General features: G+C 46.5%; 2 protein-coding genes across 3 annotated transcripts in view; both read right to left on the minus strand.

Annotated features, from left to right (window-relative positions):
* Window positions 1-2,006: 2,006 nt before the first annotated feature.
* On the minus strand, window positions 2,007-7,414 carry LOC103170392. Its single transcript, XM_007668227.3, has 2 exons — window positions 7,288-7,414; window positions 2,007-4,369 (listed from the first exon to the last, which is right to left on the minus strand). The coding sequence occupies exon 2, from the start codon at window positions 4,367-4,369 to the stop codon at window positions 2,231-2,233; it is 2,139 nt and encodes a 712-aa protein (XP_007666417.1). The 5' UTR covers window positions 7,288-7,414; the 3' UTR covers window positions 2,007-2,230.
* Window positions 7,415-14,892: 7,478 nt separating this feature from the next.
* Window positions 14,893-24,080, minus strand: part of FRMD3 (FERM domain containing 3) — a 242,163-nt gene continuing 232,975 nt past the window's right edge. For both annotated transcript variants that reach the window (XM_029056075.2, XM_039910880.1), the window contains one exon: window positions 14,893-19,085. In XM_029056075.2, the coding sequence (XP_028911908.1) occupies window positions 18,487-19,085 (599 nt within the window). In that variant the 3' untranslated portion in view covers window positions 14,893-18,486. The remainder of the gene's footprint in view (window positions 19,086-24,080) is intronic.

Below are 24,080 nucleotides of genomic sequence, written 5' to 3' on the forward strand. Positions count from 1 at the left end.
GGGATGGTCATTTCACTTCTGTGTGCCTCAGTTGTAAAATGGGGAGGAAATTACTGTTCTCTCTCCTATTTAGACTGTGAGCCCCATGTGGGACAGGGACTGTGTCCAACCTGCTTAACTTGTATCTCCCCCAGCACTTACAACAGTCCTTGACACCTAGTGAGCACTTGGCAAATGCCATAATTATCATTATTACAGACTTTCAAATTCAGAACCACCTTAAGCACTTTTGTTCATATTGACTTACGTACCCTATTACTTAACTACTCACTGTTCTACACAGCCGCTTTTCCTCTTTCCTCCTCTCCATAATTTTAGTGTCTGTCTCCCCTGTTAGATGGTAAACTCTTTAAAGTAGGGATAATTTCTACAGTCCTCTAGACCGTAAGCTCACTGTGGGCAGGGAACGTGTCTACCAGTTCTGTTATACTGTACTCTCCCAAGTGTTTAGTACAGTGCTCTGCACACAGTAAGCGCTCAATAAATACAACTGATTAATTACTAACTCCTTTATGCTTTCCCAAGTGCTTAGTACAGTGCTCTGCACAGTGAGCACTCGATAAATCTTGTTGGTGGACTGCAGTCATCCTCTAGTTCCAGGAAAGTGTCAACAGACAGGTCAAGTCACTTGGGTCATTCTTCAGGAGCTAGATTGGGTACATCACTATCTCCCACACCCATCCATGGTGGCGGTGGTGGTAGTAATAGCAGTATTCATTTATACTGTGTGCAGAGCACTGTACTAAGTGCTTGGGAAGTAGTAGTAGCAGCAGCAAGAAGCAGCAGCATGACCTACTGGATGGAGCACAGGCCTGAGAGTCAGAAGGTCAGGGGTTCTAATCCCAGCTCCATCACTTGTCTGTTGTGCGACCTTGGCCAAGTCACTTCACTTCTCCGAGCCTCAATTACCTCATCTGTAAAATGGGGATTGAGACTGTGAGCCCCATGTGAGACATGGACTGTAACCAACCCGATTTGCTTGTATCTAGCCCAGCATTTTGTACAGTGCCTGGCACATAGTAAGCACTTAAGAAATACCACAGTTATTATTAGTATTAGAAGTAATAGTATTTATTGTGTGTCTTGAGTACTGGCAGAGACTACACATGTTGGAATCAGACATGATCCCTTTCCCATGGAATAAAATTACACTCCCCTCCCCCAAACTGGGCCAAAAAATTGGGAAGACAAACCGTGGCTTGAGTTTTCCATGGATGTAACAATTCCAGGCTAAAGTGGATTTCTCCCAGTGTCTTCGAGATTCAGTCACCCCGGGGGGTATAGGCTGAGTGCCAGAAAGCGACCTCTCTAAAAAAAAATCCAAAAACAATATAAAACCACAGTTACAACTGTTTTCTTTTTATATTAAGCGAGGAACCTTTATGCTGTGGGGGAGGGCTAGGTGCTGGGAAGCAGTGTGGCTCAGTGGAAAGAGCAGGGGCTTGGGAGTCAGAGGTCATGGGTTCGAATCCTGGCTCTGCCACTTGGCAGCTGTGTGACTGTGGGCAAGTCACTTAAGTTCTCTGTGCCTCAGTTACCTTATCTGTAAAATGGGGATTAAGACTGTGAGCCTCACGTGGGACAACCTGATTACCCTGTATCTACCCCAGCGCTTAGAACATGCTCTGCACACAGTAAGCGCTTAACAAATACCAACATTATGATTATTATTAGGTGGGCTTCCTCCATCTCGTTCAGTACATGGAAAGTTCCAGTCGATTACTGAGGCATTTAACCAATAGAGGGCATTGGGAAGTAGATTTTCCTCTGGGGGATTTGGAAGATGAACTCCTAGAGTGGGGCTGACAACATGCATCTTCACACCACTCCAAATGTTCCTGAATCCCCACCAACACGCTTTCAGTTTGGCGTTTTATGATTGCTATTATTTCCCAAGACGCTCTGCTAAAGTTTCCTCCCAGCACCAAAGAGGGATCGCATTGAAATACGCAATCGTTCTTTATGGTTACATAGGCAGAGCTTTTTCTATGGAACCCAGATGAATTAATCAGTTTGAATTGGAAAGATGAGAGCTATTTGCCAATACTCAGTTATTAAAATGTATTTTTAGATGAAAGGCATAAAAAAATGTTGGTTTACATATAAACTGTTAGGTACCCAAATGCATAGAATCATCATGCTCTTTGTAGAACCAATACTTGAGACACAGAAACTTCACAATGGGAGTATTGTAGCTTTCTCCCCAAAATAAGAGGTTTTGAGATTTTTTTTAATTAGCAGGGCTTTTTCTTTTCCCAAAATGCATGTGTTGGGGTGAAGAAATATAAATCAATTCCTTACTGATGAGATCTTTCCTCAAGGGTTTTGACTTCCCCACAGGCTTGCCCAAGGTTTTCGGAGCGATTCTGTCTTCTGCCGTTCCCCCTCCAAGAGAGTCGCGTCCCTTTTTAGCTCTCTGCCTTTCTCCCACTTCAATGTCCTCTCGGCCACAGCTAGGGCTCCATTCACTACACCCACCACCACCGTGGGCGCCTGCCACCTCGCCTATTCCGTCAGGGTGGCCGATGAGAGGCATCTCTTCAGAAAATCCAGTCCATTTGGAGTGGAGCGATGGGGTTCTCTCTTTGGCACCAAGACCCCTGATCTGGTTCAACTGATTCAAATAAAAAAAGTATGTCTCCAACACACTAGCTTCTCCCTCTGATCTTACCGGCGGAACATCACTCCAACAGATCTTCCGGTGGCCCGCCTCTCCTCGCTGGAGAAGAGAGGGCTCCTCTGACCCACTCTGAGAAATGTTTAGGGAGGAGAGATTCCTGGATATAGCCTGGAGGTGGCTCTCACTAGCCCTCTCCCCGGAATCTAGGTTGGGTACCCCCATGGTCTCTTCTGACCCTGCCTGGTGCCAGGGGCTAAACCGGATATCATGGCTCAGACGGCACCCTCCTGAATTTGGAAAGGTGCTGCCCATGTGAATGGCTAAATCATCCTTGGACCCTCTTTGACCCACTTCCTGGTGGGTATTTCTTTCAGCAAAATTAGAAAAGCTCAACAGTATCTCTTCCTGGCTTCCAGAAATCCTGCTTATCCCTTTCTCACACTGAGGCCGCCGACGCTTCTCATTGCCGTTGGTCTTTGGCAGCACAAAATCCAACGCCGGACAATTCGATTCTTCAGGGGTGGAGGCAGAGGGGTTGGTAGATGGTCTCTCAGTGGGCTCTTGAGAATTTTTCTCATCTACGACGGTACCTCCCGCTAACCGGTAAGTGAAACCTCCGTGCTTTAAGCCACACCTTTCCTTGGCGTGATGCTTTGCAGGAGTATCAGTCTTCCAGGGAGAGGAATTTTGGCCCTTTAACTTGCTGGAATTCGAGTTTGTGGTGTCTTTTCTCTGTGATGGGTGGTCATCTCCCGAAAGCCGTTTGGAGTTTCTGCTGTGGGCACCCTGTCTAAATGCTCCACCTTCCTTAACTGCCGTTGTATATTCATCCTCAGAGCTATCGGTAAGCGGAGCCCAGAAGTAACCATCCCTGGGAGATGTCTTTGTGGCTTCATGTAAACTAATGTCCTCTCTTTTGCCGAGAACCCCTGGTGGCCTCTCAGACCTCATACCTGCGTTGTCTTCGTTCAGAAAACAGGTTTCTCCTGGGCCAACCTGGACATGCTCAATAAACTCAGCTCGCTTGAAACACACAGAATCAAGATCCCTTCTTTCTCTCTCTTCCCCAGTTTCCATCCTGGGTTCCTCACCAGGTGGATGGTCAGACAGACCCTCAATCTCAGGAGGGCCCTCACTGAAAAAGCCCAGAAGATGAAACTTTTCTGAATCAGTCGAGTGCTCTCGAGCAGCTCGTCCAAGAGCCCTTCTTGCCCCGTCTGCGACTGCCTCGCTTTCCCCCGACAACGATAAAGTCAACCCTTGGGAAGTGAGGAACTTCTGCGCCCAACCTAAAACATGCCTCAGCTTCTGGGTTTCTGGGATGGACCCATCGGCCAGCAGGACGAGATCCAATTCAGAGGGGCAGTTGCTTCTGTCCCCATGTGTCCGGGCTCCTGGGTCCAGACTCCTGCTACCCGATCCGGTCCCTCTCCAACCTGCCGGGGGAGATCCCTGACCATGGTGCCTGTTTCTGCTCATGGCTGGGCCAGTTGGCTGCGGGTGGTTTGTGCCCAGGCAAGGTGGACTCTCGGGGACGTTGGCATCGCCAGACCAAGCGTCTCCTTTGGACTCTCCCAGCCTCAGTTTGTGGGGGCTGCCTCCAAATCCATCCCATGTTTTCCCGGCCTGCCCGTAGAAAGCTAAACGACGGGCTCGGAGGATCTGGAGTTCCCGGGCACGAGGTGAATCTGTCCCTCCTGGAGCTTTGCCCTGGCGCTGGGCAGTCATTCTGCTACATATGTCATCCATCTGCATGTGAACAGACCACAGTGGTTTAAAGCAGCATAATTCCATTAGTCTGTAAGACTCTTGAGGGCAGGATTATGCCTACTATCACTATGGTACTCTCCCTAGTGTTTAGCCCAGTGCTCTGCACACAATAGACTGTAAGCTCTTTGAGGCAGCCTGGCCTAGTGGATAGAGCATGGGCCTGGGAGTCAGAAGGACCTGGGTTCTAATCCCAGGTCTGCCACATGCCTGCTGTATGACCTTGGGGAAGTCACTCCACTTCTCTGGGCCTCAGTTTCCTCATCTGTCAAATGGGGATTAAGACTATGAGCTCCACGTGGGACAACCCAATCTGCTCTAGACTCTAAGCCTGTTGTGGGCAGGTACTGTCTCTCTTTATTGCTGTATTGTACTTTCCAAGCACTTAGTACAGTTCTCTGCATACATTAAGCGCTCAATAAATACAAATGAATGAATTTACTTGTATCCACCCTTGCACTTAGTACAGTGCCTGGCACATAGTAAGTGCTTAACAAATACCACAATTATTACAATTATAATTATGATCACTGAGGGCTGGGATAATGCATACTGACTCAACTGTACTCTCTCAAGTGTTTAGTACTGTGCTCTGCACCCAATAAGTGCTCAATGATACTAATGATTGAAAAAGCCTAGAAGGCTGGCCAGTTTGTGGAGGAGGATTGTTTCCCCAACTCCATAAACCAGGAGAATCTGTGTCACCCTTTGGGATGAGATGTTTCCAATAAAGCAACCATGCAAAGGGATGACAGCATGACCTAGTGGAAAAAGCACAGATCTGAGAGTTTGTGCCTCAGTTTCCTCATCTGTAAAATGGGGGTTAAATATCTGTTCAATGCCCACCCCCCACTTAGAGTGAGTTCCAGTTGGGCAGGGACTGTATCCAACCTGATTATCTTGTATTTATACCAACACATGACACATAGTATCCACTTAGTAAACACCATTATGTTTAAGCAGAGTTTTTCTTCTCTTCTCCATTTTGGTGTTGGGCTAGTCAGTAGCAGTGGTCTCCGGATCCACATTGGAGGACAGCATATTTCAAAGCAGAAAAACTTTGATCTTGCCAAATGGAGGGGATGTGTGGTAAAAACATCTGGGCTCTACTCACAGGAGAGTTCTGTACAGGCTGACAATGACACCAATAATTAATAATAATTGTGGTATTTGTTAAGTTTTAACTATGTGGCAGGCACTGTACTAAGCGCTGGGGTGAATACAAGCAAATAGGGTTGGGCACAGTCCCTGCCCTGCATGAGGCTCACAGTTTTAATTCCCATTTTACAGATGAGGTAACTGAGGCCCAGAGAAGTGAAGCAACTTCCCCAAGGCCACAGAGCAGACAAGTGGCAGAGCCGGAATCAGAACCCATGACCTTCTGACTCCCAGGCCCTTGCTCTATCCACTGCGCCATGCTGCTTCTCTCTGAGCAGATGTCTGCTGAAGACAGTCTACATGTCCTTTTCTACTCAATCCCAGGTTTTCCTGTCTGATCCCAGTCCAGTGGGGTTCCACAGTCAATTTCCAACAACCAGGTAAATCCTGAAAGATCCGAGATGGATTAGCCTATCTACAGTCTGCAATTGCCATCTACAGGCGTAAAGAAAATATACAGACCAGTGGCCTCAACAGTACAGATGAGACTATTCTCATTTCTCCCACCCTTTATCCCACTCCCACCTCCTGACACCAAATGGCCACTTGAGCACTTTTGCATCCCCTAAACACACACCCTCCCCACCTCCAGTACCTAACTTTATTGCTAATTGATTTTGGTGTCTTTCTCTCCACGGTGCTGTAAACTTCTTGACGGCAGGGATCTTCTCTACTAAATCTATTGTACTTTACCAAGTACTTAATACAGCGCCCTGAAAAGAGTAAACAATAAATACTACTGATCGGTTACTTAATCCCACTGTCTTTCTCAGAGGCTGGATCAAAACAAAGCAGTTTGATCACCCCTTAGAGAAGGAGGCCTCAGAGAAAAGGAAGGCAATGAGCTTGGAGACTAAGAAAGGAGGAGAAGAGATCAAAATGCAATCCATGTGAGAAAGGAAAACTACAGAAGGGGTAAAAAGAGTTGAAACTAAAGTCACATCACCTCCCTGATGTGGGGAATCTTTTCCCCCATGAGGTGAACACTTTCCCCCTAAATCAGTTTGGTTCATCTTACTCTTGCTGTGGTCTAATGCCTATGTGATGTTTTGTGGCCAAAGAGAGACTTGCGATCATTTACCCAGTCTTCACAAGACACCTGAGATGAAAGTGGGTGACAAACATTATTCTCTTAATCAGAGGTATGTACTGAGAGCTCAAGGTGTGCAGAGCACTGAATTAAGTGCTTGGGCCTGAGGACGATAGAGTAAATAGGGATAATCGTAGAGATAATCCCTGCCTTCGAGGAGTTTACACCCTAGCGTGGGAGCCAGGTATTGACTGCTGTGTGACTCTGGGCAAGTCACTTAACTTCTCTGTGCCTCAGTTACCTCATCTGTAAAATGGGGATTAAGACTGTGAGCCCCACGTGGGACAACCTGATTCCCTTGTGTCTACCCCAGCGCTTAGAACAGTGCTCGGCACATAGTAAGCGCATAACAAATACCAACATTATTATTACTGTTTGGTTGGTCCGATGCATTCACTCAATCGTATTACAGAGCGCTTACTGTGTGCCGTAATTTATTTGGGCGATAGAGTTATTATAGATGAACCCGACTCTAAAGGAGCTTAGAGTCTAGTTGGGGAGACCGAGGCTAAATAAAATCAGACACTAAAACAAGTTACAGGTGAGCTTTGAATCCGGGGAGAGCTGCGGTTTGTCGGTGGGGACGAAGTGGGGCAAGAGGTGGGCAGAACAGGGCACGGGGACTAGGATGGAGAGAGAAAATAATATTTACCTCTCAGGTCAGGGTGATCGCTCCCCTGAGTTAGCTGAATGCAGAGGGGTTCTGTAAGGTTCGGGGGTAACGGGGCTAAGAGCCGATCGAGCACTCCCTCTCCGACCGAGGGATGCCGCGTGAGACGCGGTTCCTATGGAAACCTCCGGAGGGGGAGGGGGCGGCCCGGAAGAGACCGCGCCTGCGCACACTTCCTCCTTCTCTCCTGCCCAGTAACGATAATAATCCTAACGTTGCTTTCTGTTAAGGGTTTACTAGGTGTCAAGCCCTGTTCTAAGCGCTGGGGTAATCAGGTGAGTCTCACAGTCTTCATCCCCATTTTCCCGATGAGGTCACTGAGGTCCAGAGAAGTGAAGTGACTCGCCCAAAGTCACACAGCTGATCAGTGGCGGGGTCGGGATTAGAACCCACGACCTCCGACTCCCCAGCCCGTGCTCTTGCCACTAAGCCACGCTGCTTCTCCCTGTTCCGGTTCCTGACGTGGCGACAGCCGAAGTCCCGCTGGCGTTTCACACCTCCGTCGCTCCGCAACCTCGCAGGGGTCACCTCCCCTCCGTTTCCCCCAAATCCCAATGGAGAATGCGCTGCCGGGGCTGAGGCCGCCAGCCCCTCCCTCCCTCCCTCCCACAGACGATCCGCTGAATGGGTTTGACCTTGGCATTTCCCCTAGGGGGCAGCATCGTCCCGCTCTCCCTCCTCATTCATTTCATTCATCCGATCGTATTTACTGAGCGCTGACGGTGCGTAGAGCACTGTCCTAAGCGCTTGGGAGAGCACAGTACAACCCTACTTAAAGCTCACCTCCTCCAAGAGGCCTTCCCAGACTGAGCTCCCCTTTTCCCTCTGCTCCCTCTACCCCCCCCCCCCCACCTCTCCGCAGCTAAACCCTCTTCTCCCCCCGTCTCCCTCTGCTCCTCTCCCTTTCCCTCAGCACTGTACTCGTCGCGCTCAACTATATATCTTCATTACCCTATTTATTTTGTTAATGAGATGTACATCACCTTGATTCTATTTATTTGCTATTGTTTTTATGAGATGTTCTTCCCCTCGATTCTATTTTCGATTGAGAAGCAGCGTGGCTCAGTGGAAGGAACCTGGGCTTTGGAGTCAGAGCTCATGAGTTCGAATCCCAGTTCTGCCACCTGTCAGCTGTGTGACTGTGGGCAAGTCACTTAACTTCTCTGTGCCTCAGTTACCTCATCTGTAAAATGAGGATGAATACTGTGAGCCCCACGTGGGACAACCTGATTCCCCTGTGTCTACCCCAGCGCTTAGAACAGTGCTCTGCACATAGTAAGCACTTAACAAATACCAATATTTTTTTTTTTTATTGCCAATGTTCTTGTCTGTCTCCCCCTGTCTGTCTCCCCCGATTAGACTGTAAGCCCGTCTAAGGGCAGGGACTGTATCTCTTGCCGATCTGTACATTCCAAGCGCTTAGTATAGTGCTCTGCACATAGTAAGCGCTCAATAAATACTATTGAATGAACACTAACTACGGCGGAGTGGAGAGAACACAGGCCTGGGAGTCAGAAGGTCATGGCTTCTAATCCCGGCTCTGCCACTCGTCCACTGTGTGACCTTGCGGAAGTCACTTCACTTCTCTGGGCCTCAGTTACCTCATCTGGAAAGTGGAGATTATTAATATTATTATTATGAATCGTGTTTATTAAGCGCTTACTGTGTGCAAAGCACCGTACTGAACGCTTGGGAGAGTACGATATAATATCAAGCACATTCCCTGCCCACAACGAACTCACGTGGGACAGGGACTGCATCCAACTCGATTTGCTTATATCCACCCCAGCGCTTAGTACAGTGTCTGACATATAGTAAGCCCTTAACAAATACCTAAATTATAAACAGTGACATTCCCTGCCCATAACGATCTTATAGTCTGGGGGCTGGTGGGGGAGACAGACAGCAATCCAAATAAATAAATTTATAGATATGTACATAAGCGCTGTCCTCCCACTTCCCTGCTAAAACTAACCTGAGCAGCAGTGGGGTGGGGCTCGTTATTCTAGTCCGTAAGGTCGTTATGAGCAGGGAACGTGTCTACTCATTCTGTTGAGAGTATCTCCTAAATCTGTAATTTATTTGTCTATATTAATGTCTTTCTCCCCACCACCACCATTCTAAACTGTAAGCTCGTTGTGGGCAGGGACATTCCGTGGTCTGAACACGGTAAGTGCTCAATAAATACCAATGGATGAACGAATATCATGCTCTGCACATAGTATGCGCTCAATAAATACCATCGACTGGGTGGCGGAGGAGAATCTCTCCAACGGGGACAAGCCTCCGGAGTTTTGACAACCTGCACGGAAAATTCACTGCAGTAACTGATGACGGTCCCCTCTTGCATACATCCTCAAGTAAAATGGAAAACAGGTGGCCAACCAATCCTTCCTCATGGAGACGGTGAATCAGTGTCCCCCTTGACTGCTCCAGCCGTAGGAATGGGAGCAATTCCCTCCGAAGTTGCAACCCGATGAACTTGGGTTAATGATGAGATTTTCCTCCCCTTGAAACCCTGCACATTATATTATTACACTTCATCTCTTTAGAAGACATTAAAGGATTGCATATACCCCCCAGCCACACCATCTCCTTCCAGGCAGTACTGAAGTCCATCCTTTGAAGGCTCAGGCCACTCTTGGAAAACCAGTGAAAAATGATTAAACTGGTGGGGTTGCTGTTTCTTCACTATAAAAACCTAGAACTGGCGGAGGGAGGGTTATAGTGAAGTGAGAAGCAGTGTGTCCTGCTGGAAAGAGCAGGGGCCTGGGACTCAGAGAACCTGGGTTCTAATCCTAGTTCTGCCATTTGCTTTCTGTGTGACCTTGGACGAGTCCCTTCACTTCTCTGTGCCTCAATTTCCTCATCTATAAAATGGGAATTAAATAGCTGTTTTCCCTCCTACTTAAACTGTGAGCCCCACAGACACTGCGTCCAACCACCCTGAGTCCCACCAGATGATCTGTATTCGGCCCAGGACTTAGGACACAGAAAGCACTTTACAAATACCATCATTATCATTACTTACAGTGCTCTCGGATGTTTAAGCAATATCACCCTGCATTGGTTGGGTACGGGTAGTGATGAAATCACCCATCATAAAAAATGGAGAAGTATTGTTCATGACAATAATGATTTGAGTATTTATTAAGAACTTCCTACATGCTAAACACTGGGGTGGATACAAGATCATCATAGCCTAGTGGATAGAGCCCAGGCCTGGGACTCAGAAAGACCTGGGTTCTAATCCCGCTTCTCCTAGACCTTGACCAAATCACTTAACTTCTCTGTCTGTTACCTCATCCGTAAAATGAGGATTAGAACTGCGAGGCCCATGTGGGACAGGGACTGTGCCCAGCCTGATTAGCTCGTTTCTACTCCAGTGCATAGAACAGTGCTGAATACATAGTAATGCTTGATGAATACCATCATTATTAAATACCACCATTATTATATCAGATCCAGTTCCTGCCCATGTGGAACATGCGGATAACCGAAGAGGTGGGGAAAGCAGGCATCTTATCCCCATTTTTCAGATGAGGAAACTAATGTCCAGAGAAGTTAAATGGCTTGTCCAAAGTCACACAGTAGGCCAGGGATAAAGCAGGCACTAGAACCCTGGGAAGCAGTGTGGCTTAGTGGATAGAAAATGGGCCTCGGAGTCAGAAGGACCTGGGCTCTGATCCAAGCTCTGCCGCATGTCTGCTGTTTGACCTTGGGCAAGTCACTTCACTCCTCTGGGCCTCAATTCCCTCATCTGTAAAAGATGGGTATTAAGTCTGTGAGCCCTATATGGGACAGGGACTATGTCCAACCTGATTGTCTTGTATCTACCTCAGCGCTTAAAACAGTGTCTGGGACAGAGTAAGCACTTAACAGATGCCATTAAAAAAGAAGAGAGTAGGCAGGCAGGGGTGCAGCTCACTGTGATGGGTTTTTTTTACATTTAAGACCCAGGTAAAGCCAAAGTGAACACAGCACAGCACCAGTGCTATTCTGTTGCACCATGACCCAGCAGGCAGTTGTCTTGGCAGACTCTGCAGTCCGCCCCACCCACAGTCACCACTTATTTTTCAGGATTCCCACTAGGTCTGTCCACCTCATGGAACTCACTAGGCGAGTCTTTGTTTCAAAATCCTCATCACTGATGGCACAGCCCCAGCAGACACTCCCCTGCTTCTGGCTAATTTACTCTTCCCATTATGGTGACATGTGGCTGAGGCTTTGGGAGGTCTGCGTTCTAAGCACTACTTCACCGTTAAAATAATTGTGATGTTTGTTAAGCGCTCATTATCTGCCAAGCAGTGGGGTGGGTACCAGATGATCAGGTCAGACACAGCTCCTATCCCACATGGGGCTCACAGTATAAGTAGAAGGGAGAACAGATACTGAATCCCCATTTTGCATATGAGGGAACTGAGACACAGGGATGACTTGCCTAAGGTCGTTCAGCAGGTAAATGGCAGAGCGAGGATTAGAACCCAGGTTCTCTGATTCCCAGGCCTGGGCTTTTTCCACTAGGCCCTGCTGCTTCTCTTTAGAGCCAAACATCTAGCATATCAACAGCCACCAACTGCCAGAACACTGGCATTGAAGTTGTGTGTTGATGTTTTGAATGAGGTACTTGAGAATAACAGAGGACCCATCCTCTCTGTGTTGATAAAGTAAACGATGTGTTGAAGGACAGTTCTTGCTTTATCTTTATTTGAGGAGTCACCCAGTCCAGGTTACCCTACAGCTACTTGCAGTTCAAAAGAAATGACTTTTCCTGTCTTAGTCTTTCTCACACATTGCTTAAAGGAAATCAATCAGTCAATGGTATTTATTGAGTGGTTGCTGTGTGCAGAGCACTGTACTAAATGGTTGGGAGTGTGAAATATAGCAGAGAGACCCGGGGGTGGGGGTGGGGGTGCGGGAGATAGTGACAAAGGGGTGAAACCAGGGAAGGGGGAAGGGGGACATTCCATGAACCTTGCTCCTATACCTTCAGCAGCAGCTTCTCTCTCTCACTCCATCGACATCTCCTCTTTCCCCAGAGCTCTCCTGTGCCTGTATCTACCCCAGCACTTAGAACAGTGCTTGGCACATAGCACTTAATTATCATAATTATTATTATGGAGCACTTACTGTGTGGAGAGCACTGTACTAAGCACTTGGAAGAGTACAATATAATAGAGGCGTTAGACACGTTACCTGCCCACAGCGAACTTGCAGTCTAGAGGGGAAGACGACTACTATAAATAAATAAATTACAGATATGTACATGTGTCGTGGGACCGAGGGCAGAGTGAATAAAGGGTGCAAAACCAAGTGCCAGGGTGACACAGAAGGGGATGGGAGAAGAGGACAGGAGGGCCTATTCAGGGAAGGCCTCTTGGAGGAGATCTGCCTTCAATAAGGCTTTGAAGGTGGGGAGAGTGAACATCTATTGGATAGGAGGAGGGAGGGCTTTCCAGAGGCAGGATGTGGGCAAAGGGTCAATGGCGAGATAAACGAGATCGAGATACAATGAGTTGGTTGGCAGTAGAGGAGCGAAGTGTGCGGGCTGGGTTGTAGTAAGAAATCGGGGAAGTAAGTAGGAGCGGGCAAGCCCATTGTTGGGCAGGGATTGTCTCTATCTGTTGCCGAATTGTACATTCCAAGCGCTTAGTACAGTGCTCTGCACACAGGAAGCGCTCAATAAATACGATTGAATGAATTAAGTGCTTTAAAGACTATGGTAAGGAGTTTCTGTCTGATGCAGAGGTGGATGGGCAACCACTGGAGATTCATCTTTAAACTCAGTTGCTTTGCCTTACCTACTAGACTGTAAGCTCCTCGAGGCCAGGGATCATGGCTACTCACTCTGTTGTACTCTCCCAAGCACTTAGCCCAGTGCTCTGTACATAGTACCCTGAAAGCTCCTTGGCAGCTAACTCCACTGTACTCTCCCAATGCTTAGTACAGTGCTCTGCAGACAGTAATAGTAACAATGGTATTTGTTAAGAGCTAACTATGTGCAAAGCACTGTACTAAGCGCTGGGGTAGATACCAGATAAGTCCCACATGGGGCTCAGAGTCTAAGTAGAAAAGAGAACGGGTATCGAATCCCCATTTTGGAGATGAGGGAACTGAGGCCCCGAGAAGCAGCGTGGCTCAGTGGAAAGAGTCCGGGCTTGGGAGTCAGAGTTCATGAGTTCGAATTCCGGCTCTGCCACTTGTCAGCTGTGTGACTGTGGGCAAGTCACTTAACTTCTCTGTGCCTCAGTTCTCTCATCTGTAAAATGGGGATTAACTGTAAGCCTCACGTGGGACAACTGATTACTCTGTTTCTCCCCCAGCACTTAGAACAGTGCTCTGCACATAGTAAGTGCTTAACAAATACCAACATTATTAAGTTAGGTGACTTGCCCAAGGTCACACAGCAGGTAAGTAGCAGAGCAGAGATTAGAACCCAGGTCTTCTGACTCCCAGGCCCATTCTCTTTCCACGAGACCATGCCACTTCCCACTTTAAGCATTCAAATACCGTTGATGGATTGACTGATTGAAAAGGAACTTGGCAAACCCAGCCACTGAGACAGAGGGGTATTGAGAGAAGATACCATAAACAGATAAAGAGGAAAAGGGCATCTGCCTAGCAGAGAGTTTGTTTTTATCTGGTGACTAAGCAACATTTATTGAGTGAGCCTGGCAGTAACACTTTTCACTGATCTCATGGTATGGTGGATATTGAACTAATTTATGGTTAAAGGCACTTCCCAATTCTTGGATTCAAAGCACAAGCAGGAACAGGGGCATTTCACAGAGCCCAGAATATGCCGAGCACTTAATAAATGTTAACTCATCATCTGTGAATATCAATCAGCCAATCAATTAATGGTATTTATTGCTTACTGTGTGAGAGCACTCAACTAAGCACTTGGGGGAGAACAATACGAGAGAGTTGGTAGATGTATTCCCTGCCCACAAGGAGTTTGTGGTCTAGAATATCAATGCCAAGTGAGTTTTAGGTCCTTTTTATATGTATTAAGATCTGTAGAAGATGAAGGCAAGGATGATACGATGCAAACATTATAATTCTGGGCTATCAAAGAAGCATGAATATGCCCAAATTGAATAAAAGGGACTACATGCAAAGGCAGAGGGAAACTATGAGAAGCAGCATGGCCTAGTGGATAGAGCACAGGCTTAGGAGTCAGAAGTACCTGGGTTCTATTCCTGGCTCCGATTCTGCCTGCTGTGTGACCTTGGGCAAGTCACTTCACTTCTCTGTGCCTCAGTTACCTCATCTATAAATTGGGAATTAAGACTGTGAGCCCCATGTGGGACAGGGACTGTGTCCAACCTGATTAGCTTGTATCTATCCGAGTGCTTAGCGCACAGCCTGGTACATAGTAAGTTCTTAACAAATACCATTAAAAAAAAAAAACGCTGATATATAATGTCAAAGGTCAACTCTCAACAAGCTTCCATAGCCATTACAGTGCTTCCTATTACAATTCAGTCCAAAATGTTTTATGACAGATGTACATGAAATGCCATCCAAAGTATGGACCCAACACCAGTGACATTCTTTTATTTCAATGAAATGCTATGACAAGACTTTTTCCCCCAGGGTATTTTTATTAGGGATTCCTGCCATCATATTAACATACAAAACAATTTGGATGTTGACATAGAAATGTGAAATTCACTGTACAAAGATAAGGCTCAAACCACAAGTACACGTTTTCCCAGATCTTTAGCACTTCAATGAAATAAACCCATTTTTAATTTTTCCCAGAGTTGAGTTTATAAATATTAGACAAACCACAAAATTTATTCCAAATACATGACATTTTACAAGATAGTCCAAGCACATACAGAAATCCACAGCACTTCACCTAACAATTCATCGGTGACCAACTCTCATCAGCACTAAAGACACAGAACGACTGTGTTTTTGTGTGCGTATGAACACAGACCTATACGCCACGTGTGTGTACATACTCTATATTCAAAAATACATACACAGTGGTTATCACTGAAAACATGAACTCTTTTGGCAGTGAGTTTAACCCACAATTTCTGACAAAAGGAACGGAAAAACATTACAGATTCTCATACGCGGTAAAACGAGAACCACTATGTACTGTATATGAAATGTATACTCCTGGTGTGTGTTCAAATGCACAGACTTATACATATGCATATATAAGCACATTAGAAATATGGAATATACACATTTCCCCCACAGTTTAGTTTCATCCCATCCTACATTCATAGAGCCATATATGTGGACATTTTCTGAGCTAACTTACTCTTATTTGGGACTTGTGGTAGTCCAGCTCAGCTGGGGAGACGTTACGGAACCCAACGCCCTAGATTTTGTGGTCACTCTATAGACTTGGATAACCCTCATCCCTGCTCTTCAGTCAACATCTCTACAAAGGAAAATCAGATCCTCTGCTTCTGTAAGGCCCATGGTGGAAAGGGACTGTGTCCAATCCGATTACCTTGTCTTCTACCCCAGTGTTTACCACGTGCTTGGCACATCAGAAGCACTTAATAAATAGCTTCAACATCATTATTAATATTAATATTGTTATTATTATCCACCAATCTCTGGGCTTAGCAAAACGACTGACTGATTAATCGATTGGTTGAATGGCAGCATCCCCTTGGGTTTATTGTCCTCTGTATGTCAAATCCAAACATTTCTACCTACTTAACTGGCTTCCGGCCAAGAGAAAACACTGGGGGTTTACAAGAGATAAGATAGTTAACCGGGAAATTTGGAACGATCCTTTCCCTAGTCGGAGCTGCGAGGCGAAGGATAAGGGAAAAGAGGAACAGCCTCTTGTCAGGCCCTGAAAGGAACCCAGAAATCCCTGGCTTGATCATTTGAAGAGCTTTGAGAAAAAGTAGGAAAAAGTATAGGAAGAGATTAAACCACTCAGCGGGAAAGTTGGGTTTTTTACACTTTATTTGCACACTTTCCAAAGAAGCCAATTATAGAGGCTTCCAAGCCACATACAAAAATTCTGCTGCATTGGTACTAGATGTCACTGGTTTTAAAGGCCAAAGAAGCCACTTAAACCACATAAAAAAATGAAAAACATTCAAATTGAACTAAAGAAATCACATTACTTCTTCTTTTAGTGAGACTATTTCAATTCTCCTCTCAGACCCAAGTGAACAGGGGCCAGGAAGCTCACTTTTGAACCCAGTCTTCAAAATCAGATGCCTAAACTCAGCCTTGAAAGCCTGCACTTGGCATCTTAGCACCAAATAGGGACACCTGAGTGAAGTGTCCAGATGAGAGACTGGAGCCCCCAATTTTGAAAACTGCATCCAGGATGTTAAAAGCCATGTAGACTGGAGCAACAGAGATGACAGATGAACACACCTCTTTCTCAGTGAGATACCCACTAAGCCCTGAGACCAGTGGAAATTTTCCTACGATTAGACTCCATGAGAAAGAGACCCTAAGGATCCTCACTCTCCTTTCGACCACTGGGGCCTGTGGCCCGTGGCGCCTGAAGGTGCCTGGTCTAAGCGTTTTCCTTGGCTAGGCCTGGGAGCTTCCTGCAAAAATCCTCAGTGTAGGACAAAGGCCAACGGACTCCTTCAACCAGGGTTCTAAAGACTCTGAGCAAGGAGTGCCGTGGGGGAGGGGAAGGGCGGGGGGGGGCCTTCTTCACTTGCTGGCAAAGGGGACACTGTCCCATCAGTGATCCTGCACCTTCTGGGAAATAAGGCTGTGGAGATCCACTCCCCTCGCTCCCCCGAGTTTCCTTCCTCTCCTCAAATTCCCGACCTCCTTGCCTCTCCTCACCGCCAAGGCTGCCTCCCCTTGCCTCTCCTTGCCTCCTGCCGGCCTGGCGTTTTGGTGGCTCTGCTACGACCCCAGCCGGGGTAAGATTATTAGCATGCACTGGAAAGTGACACACACATACGCACATGTACATATATACACACACAGAAATACAATTCTCTGGGTTGTTTGGTTTTTTGGTTTTTTTTTCCCCAGAACCACAACAAATGGCACGAGGGACCAGACGGGTCCCTTGATGTTTCACTGCTCTCTAGTTGCTCCCACAGAGCCCTTTCTTTCATCTCTTCCAGGGAGTTGCTCGAATGCCTTGTTCACCTCGAAATAAGGCTTCATATCTCCCTCGGGGTCCTAAAATCCTCCCGCTCAACTTCCACTTCTCACCTACCACCATAGCTAGAGAGGTATCGTTAACTTTCTCTGCCTTTCTTTCTCCCTCCGTCCCCTCGTTATGTACACGAATATACACTGGGCCTCAGGGGTCTGAGCCCTTGGGGAAAAAAAAAACTTGCTCTTTCGTGCACGGATTTTCTGCCGCATCCGCTGAAATCCAAGATGACGGAAAGCAGGCAAAGGTGACTGGAATATCCCGCCCTTGTGCCGTAAAACAGAGGAGGGTCTAGAACCTGCAAATGAAGCATCCTCTGTCCTAACACCTTCTTTCCCCACACCTGCCCTGCCCCTTCTCTCATCCAGTGACCTCTCTCTATGTTTCTCCCTCCAGTTTGCCATCTCGCATGCAGATGTAAAGAACTGATGGCTCGGCCAAAAATGTCTTAAAAACAAATCACTGCCAAAACATTAAAAAACTCCGTAGATGCCCATTGTGCATGAATCTTACAATCTGTACACTTAAATAACTTCATAAGACTTCTTTTGCTAAAAATGTACCAAAATCTTTTGAACACATAAAAAATATTTAAAAAAACTAAAACAGAAACCCAGCATAAACTTGACTTGTATAGGCATTGGTTAGAAGAGATTGTTGTTGCACTAAGGATTATATTCAAAAACATTTCCCTCAGGTTTTACTAAAATTCAGGGGCAGAATATCCTGGCAGGTGATGCGAGAAATGATCAAAACAAAGGAAACCGACTCTGCCCTATGTTAGAGGTTATGGTCGATAAGCAGTAAGTTTACGATGAGATCAAAATAAACCATTTTGGGGGTTATTTCAAGGCCATTTTGGGGGCCGGTAATTAAAATATCTATGCTTGACTTAAATGGCTCGAATCGTGAAAAGTGAACTTGAGGGGTCTGAACAGTCAGAAACTAATAGAACTACCTGTGGATGGCCCCCTCAGTGGTATGAGAGCGAGCCATTTGCTGGAAAAAAAATCGCTAGTATTGAATAGAGCCCTTAGTGAACGCTTTCAAATTATCTATGAGCAGCCCAGCAGGTAGAGGATGAAATTGATTTTACCAGCTACCCACTCCTTAAGGGGACAGTAGTATTCATAGTGAAACTGCTCAAACTCCGGGGTCTGACGGATCTCACACAGAAAAGACAGATCGATGCCCGACTCGAGCAGGAGGAGGAGGAGTGGGAACACGAAGAGCAGGAGTCCCAAGGTCACCACCAAGAGCCTGGAGAAACTCCTGACAAACTCATTCACCTGGATGTTGCCCACCAGAATGTCATAGCTCCAGGTCAAGGCTCTTCGGGCCTCCTTCAGCTCCTCCTCCTCAGCGATCAGAAAGGCATTTTCATCGGCTTCCAGTTCCTCGAAGGAATCGGTGTCATCTCTCTCGACCTCCAGCCTGGAGGAACAGTCAAAGAGCATATCGATCTCGTCGTCGTCTACCGGGGTGGGGAGGAGGCTGGCGCTTGGGTTGTACACCAGTTCTGAGATGGTGAGAGGTTCCTCTTTGATCCTCGCTTCCTCATCTCTCGAGAAGTCCTCGTACATGCCATGGTCCTTGGTGGGTGAGCTGGATATTATGGGCCCGAGACTGTCACCCTCCTTCAGCAAGGGGGCACCTAGTGAGTGAGAGGTAAAGGATGAAAGACATCAGTTTCTTGCCCTAGAACGTCTGTAGGAGCAGGTGGATCGAATGGGTTCTTGCCCAGGGACAGGGACTGCATCCAAACTGATGATCTCGTATCTACCCCGGCGTTTAGGACGGTGCCTGACACATTGTAAGCGCTTAACAGACACCATAGAAAATACTGTCTTGAAGGTCAAGATTTCCACTACTTTGTTCCGAGGGTAAAATTATACAGTGTTAGCAGGGATGTAGACTGTAAGCTCCTCGTGGGCAGGGAACGTGCCTAGTGGCTCTGTTATATTGTACTCTCCCAAGCGCTCACTTAGTACAGTGCTCTGAACACAGTAAGCGCTCAAGAAATAGGATGGATTGATAGATTGATAGATGGAGTCTCCTGTCAGGAGCCCCGGTGCAGAGACTACAAGACCAAGAACCTGCCCAGAGGACTTGATTTTAGTGCTTGTGGCTCACAGAGTGCCACTCACACTCTCTTGTCTCCACCTGTCTTGTTCCCTCTGGGGCACGGAGTGCAGCAAGTGAGAAGGTGGGCAAGGGTGCAGCACATGTGAAGTACATGTGTGGTCTATGTCCTAGTTAGTCGGACACAGAATGGCATAGTGGATAGAGCCAGGGCCCGTGAGTCAGAAGGACCTGGGTACTAATCCCGGCTCTGCCACGTCTGCTGTGTGACCTTGGGCAAGTCACTTCACTTCTCTGGGCCTCAGTTACCTCAACTGCAAAATGGAGATTAAGAATATGACCCCCCCATGTGGGACAGGGACTGTGTCCGACCTGATTAACTTGCATCTACCCCAGCGCTTAGAACGGTGCTTGGGACATATTAACAAGTACCATAGTTATCATTATTATTATTATTATTATTAACTCCCATTCACCGAGATCTCTGCTCAGGCCCGCACAATTACATTTCCAGCATTCTCTCCGATGGGCTGCTTCTTTGTCTCCCCTTGACAGGGAAAAAATTTCCTCCCCCAAATAACCCTTGGAACTGACACTTTTAATGAAACAACAGTACAACTCCTTGCCCTCCCCACTTGAGGTTTCATTTTCAGACTTGGCCACTGTCAACAAAATGGGACTGGGACTCTCTGCCTGATATTGCTGCTGTCCCTGTGAAGCTGACAGCTCATTCTATTTAAAACGACTGGGGAGTCATCCCAATGAGTCAGGGCAGAAGACTGGATGAATGGAATGGAAACACACACACACGTTTGCATACATGCACCCACATACAGAGATACATAATAATAAGTGTGGTATTTGTTGAGCGCTTACTATGTTCCAGGTACTGTTTTAAGCACTGGGGTAGATACAAGCTAATCGGGTTGGACACGGTCCCTATCCCACATAGGGCTCACAGTCTTAATCCTATTTTACAGATGAGAGAACTGAGGCACAGAGAAGTGAAGTGACTTGCCCAAGGTCACAAGCAGTCAAGTCACAGAGTCGGGATCAGAAGCCAGGTCCTTCTGACTCCCGGGCCCGTGCTCTATCTACTAGGCCACGCTGCTTCTCATGCAATATGGTGCAAGGGAGTCTCTTGTACTGTACTGATTAAGGCAAGTATATTCCAACAGGTCTTTTAACCCTTCCCACTAACACTAGCCCGGTCTCCCTTCTCCTGTAAAGTAAGTTAAATGTCCCGCTCTATAGGGCTTGCCTGACGTTCCTGGTGACTGCTCCCTCGCTCCCCTTTCTTCTTACTGTCTCCGCTGGCTCTCTGGCCAGTCAGATCCAACTTTACTTTGCTTCATTTCTTCTCATGGCTCTCATTTCTACTCCCCATATCACAAGCCAAATCACTCCCCTTGCAAATCTATACTGCGTCTACCATTCAAATACAGTTTAGGTGGTGTTATAGTTGTTGCTTTGCTCATCCCCCTCACTGTCTTTCAAATACCCAGAAGACCCAGCTGGCAGGGAAAATGCTCAGAATCAGTCAGTCAGTCAATCGTATTTATTGAGCCCTTACTGTGTGCAGGGCATTGTAGTAAGCGCTTGGGAGAGGACAACATAACAATAGACAGACACATTTCCAACCCACTACGAATTATGAGTGGGGGTGGGGGGTGAAGCTAGATAGGTAACCTACAGCCTTTACCATACTACTTTCTGGAGTGACTGTCAGTGGTGGTTCATTGTTTCTGTAGAATCTACGTGTGCTGATTTAGCAATAGCAGTAGTAATAGTAGTCATATAAACTGGACTTACAAGAGTGTTCGGTGAATGCAAGGTACCGTAGCAGCAGTAATGGTAGGAAACGTATTTTTTAAACGCCAATTGACTGCACTGCACTAAACATTTGGGAAGTACAAAGAAGGGACAAAGTCCCTGCCCACAGGGAGCTTACATTTGAACAGGAAAGGCAGACACAAAAATACTGACAATTACTGTAAAGGGATCAAAATAAATCACTGTACAAAATTTGTGTGAGAGGGCAAGCCTTGGGCTTCATAGACAGTTTTAAAATGCTCAATTTAGGCTCTGATGTTTTCTCTGCTGTCTCTATTCTAACAGTTCCGCCTGAACACCTGCCTGGTGTTCCCCCAATTATCTATGACGGAAGCTGCCTCCTTTCTTCAGAAGATGTTTGTATCACTCTGGTTCATTGGAAAACTTCCTCCTAGCTGCAGTCCACAGCCTCCTCACAGATGTCCGGAGGTTTCTCCTGCTTATCAAGGGGCTCCGCTTGTAACTGGCAGCTACAATCTGCTTACAACTGCAGCCCCAGAACAGCTGTTCTCTGACTACGTGTCACTGTGGAAAATTCCAGGATTTTGCTGTGAGGTGATTTTTTTTTTGTTGTGCATTTGAATATGGAAGCCAGGGCCTGAGTCCTCCGTCGGTAGGGTTTTGCCTAGGGCGCGATGTCTCCACCACAAACCACCACCACTTAGAAAGTCAAGCGGTAGAAAACAATGTGGACTGCTAATAGGGATACAGCTGACAACCCACATGTGGTCTCTGAGGCTGGGCAGAAAACTGCAATGTTGCTTTGTTTTTTATGGCATTTGTTAAGTTCTTATTATATGCCAGGCACTGTACTAAGCGCTGGGTTATATACAAGCTAATCTTGTAGCTGGCACATAGTAAAGTGACTTGCCCAGGTCACACAGCGAACAAGGGGCAGAGCGGGGATTAGAACCCAAGTCCTCCGACTCCCGGGCCCATGCTCTCCACAAGGCCACGCTGCTTCTCCATCATGAACTCAACCAACATTTTAAAGCTCTTTGTTTTTTGGCTGGAGTTCCAAGACACATCAACTCCCTCCCACCCCATCTGCTAGTCTGCTACCGATGATGCCTAAGCACAGAAGGAAACTACCAGGCTCAACAGGCCTAAAAAGTAAAAAAAGACAGTTTCTTCCTATTCAGTTTCAGTGCCAAGCACTCTGGATGGACTCCCCAGGGCTCGTATAAAATCCCTCAATGGGACAGGTGTATCTGGTTGAGAAGCACGGGGGAAGCAGCATGGCCTAGTGGATCCACTGACTCCTAGGCCTGGGTTCTAATCCCACCACTGCCATTTGCCTGCTGTGTGATCTTGGCCAAGTCACTTAACTTCTCTGTGCCTCAGTTACCTCATCTGTAAAATGGAGATTCAATACCGGTTCTCCCTCCTACTTAGACTGTGAGCTCTACGTGGGACAGAGACTGTGTCCGACCTGATTTACTTGTATCTACCTCGTATCTACCTTGTACCTGATTAACTTGTATCTAACTTGCAACTAAGAACAGTGCTTGGGACCTAGCAAGCACTTAATCAATGATACAATTATTATTACTATCATTATTATTATTATGCACATGCGATAGGCGAGGGGCCCCAGGTTGAAGACATGCAGGCTGTGCAGGCTGCCACCGGATTAAAAGCTTAGTCAGGAAATTCCACTCTGGCTCCTTCTGTACTGAACAGTCACAAAAAGTACCCACAGTAAATCCCCCTATCATTAGCTGCATCTCAAAGCAAATCCCATTTGGATAATTATGAAGGTCAGCTGACAGCGAGGAGAAGTCTTATCCAAAGAAAGACTGGAAAGAAATCAAAAAGAGAACTCTTTTAGTGGATGATTTTGTAATAAAGTAAGCCTTCATGGGAAACACTAAGAGAAGCAACGTGGCCTAGTGAACAGAACACAGGCCTGGGAGTCAGAAGGACCTGGGCTCTAATCTGGCTCCACTACTTGTCTGCTGTGTGACCTTGGGCAAGTCATTTCACTTCTCTGTGCCTTAGTTACCTCATCTGGAAAATGGGGATTAAGACTGTGAGCCCCATGTGGGACAGGGACTTGATTGGCTCGTACCTACCCCAAGGCTTAGAACAGTGCCTGGAACATAGTAAGTGCTTAACAAATACCATTTAAAAAGCAACATGGATCCTGCCTTCTTTTGAAAAAACTGACCTTATGTTTGCCCTGTGCTGACTTGACCTTGAGTAAGTCATTTAACATCCATCCATCAGTGGTATTTACTGAGCATCTGCTGTGTACAGAACATGGTATTAAGCATTTTGGAGAGTTCAATAGAAGGGCAGGGATCTCTAGTTTCCTCATCTATAAAATGAGAGCAACAAAGCTTGCCCCTCTTCACAGAAATGTTGTGAAAATGGAGAGAAATCATGAATGAAGCATTTTTGAGCTACAGCTTTTTCATATAAACAAAATAGAATCCTCATTAGCTCCATCAACTCCCCAATTTCTACAGATTCATTCATATGCATGTGACAGATGTAATATGCATGTCACAGATTTAAATCTGGACATTGCCAACATTCATATTATTGTAAATATTAATTCAAAGTCCCCGACCATAGCCTAGTGGAAAGAACATGAGTCTTGGGAGTCAGGAGAGTCCAGTTGGAGTCCCAAATCTGTCTACTGGCCTAACTGGCCTACTGTGTGACCTCAGGCAAGTCACTTGACCTCTCTGGGATTCGATTTCTTCATCTGTCAGATGGAGACAAGTCT

The sequence above is a fragment of the Ornithorhynchus anatinus genome, chromosome X5, assembly GCF_004115215.2.
Source record: "Ornithorhynchus anatinus isolate Pmale09 chromosome X5, mOrnAna1.pri.v4, whole genome shotgun sequence".
NCBI lineage: Eukaryota > Metazoa > Chordata > Mammalia > Monotremata > Ornithorhynchidae > Ornithorhynchus > Ornithorhynchus anatinus.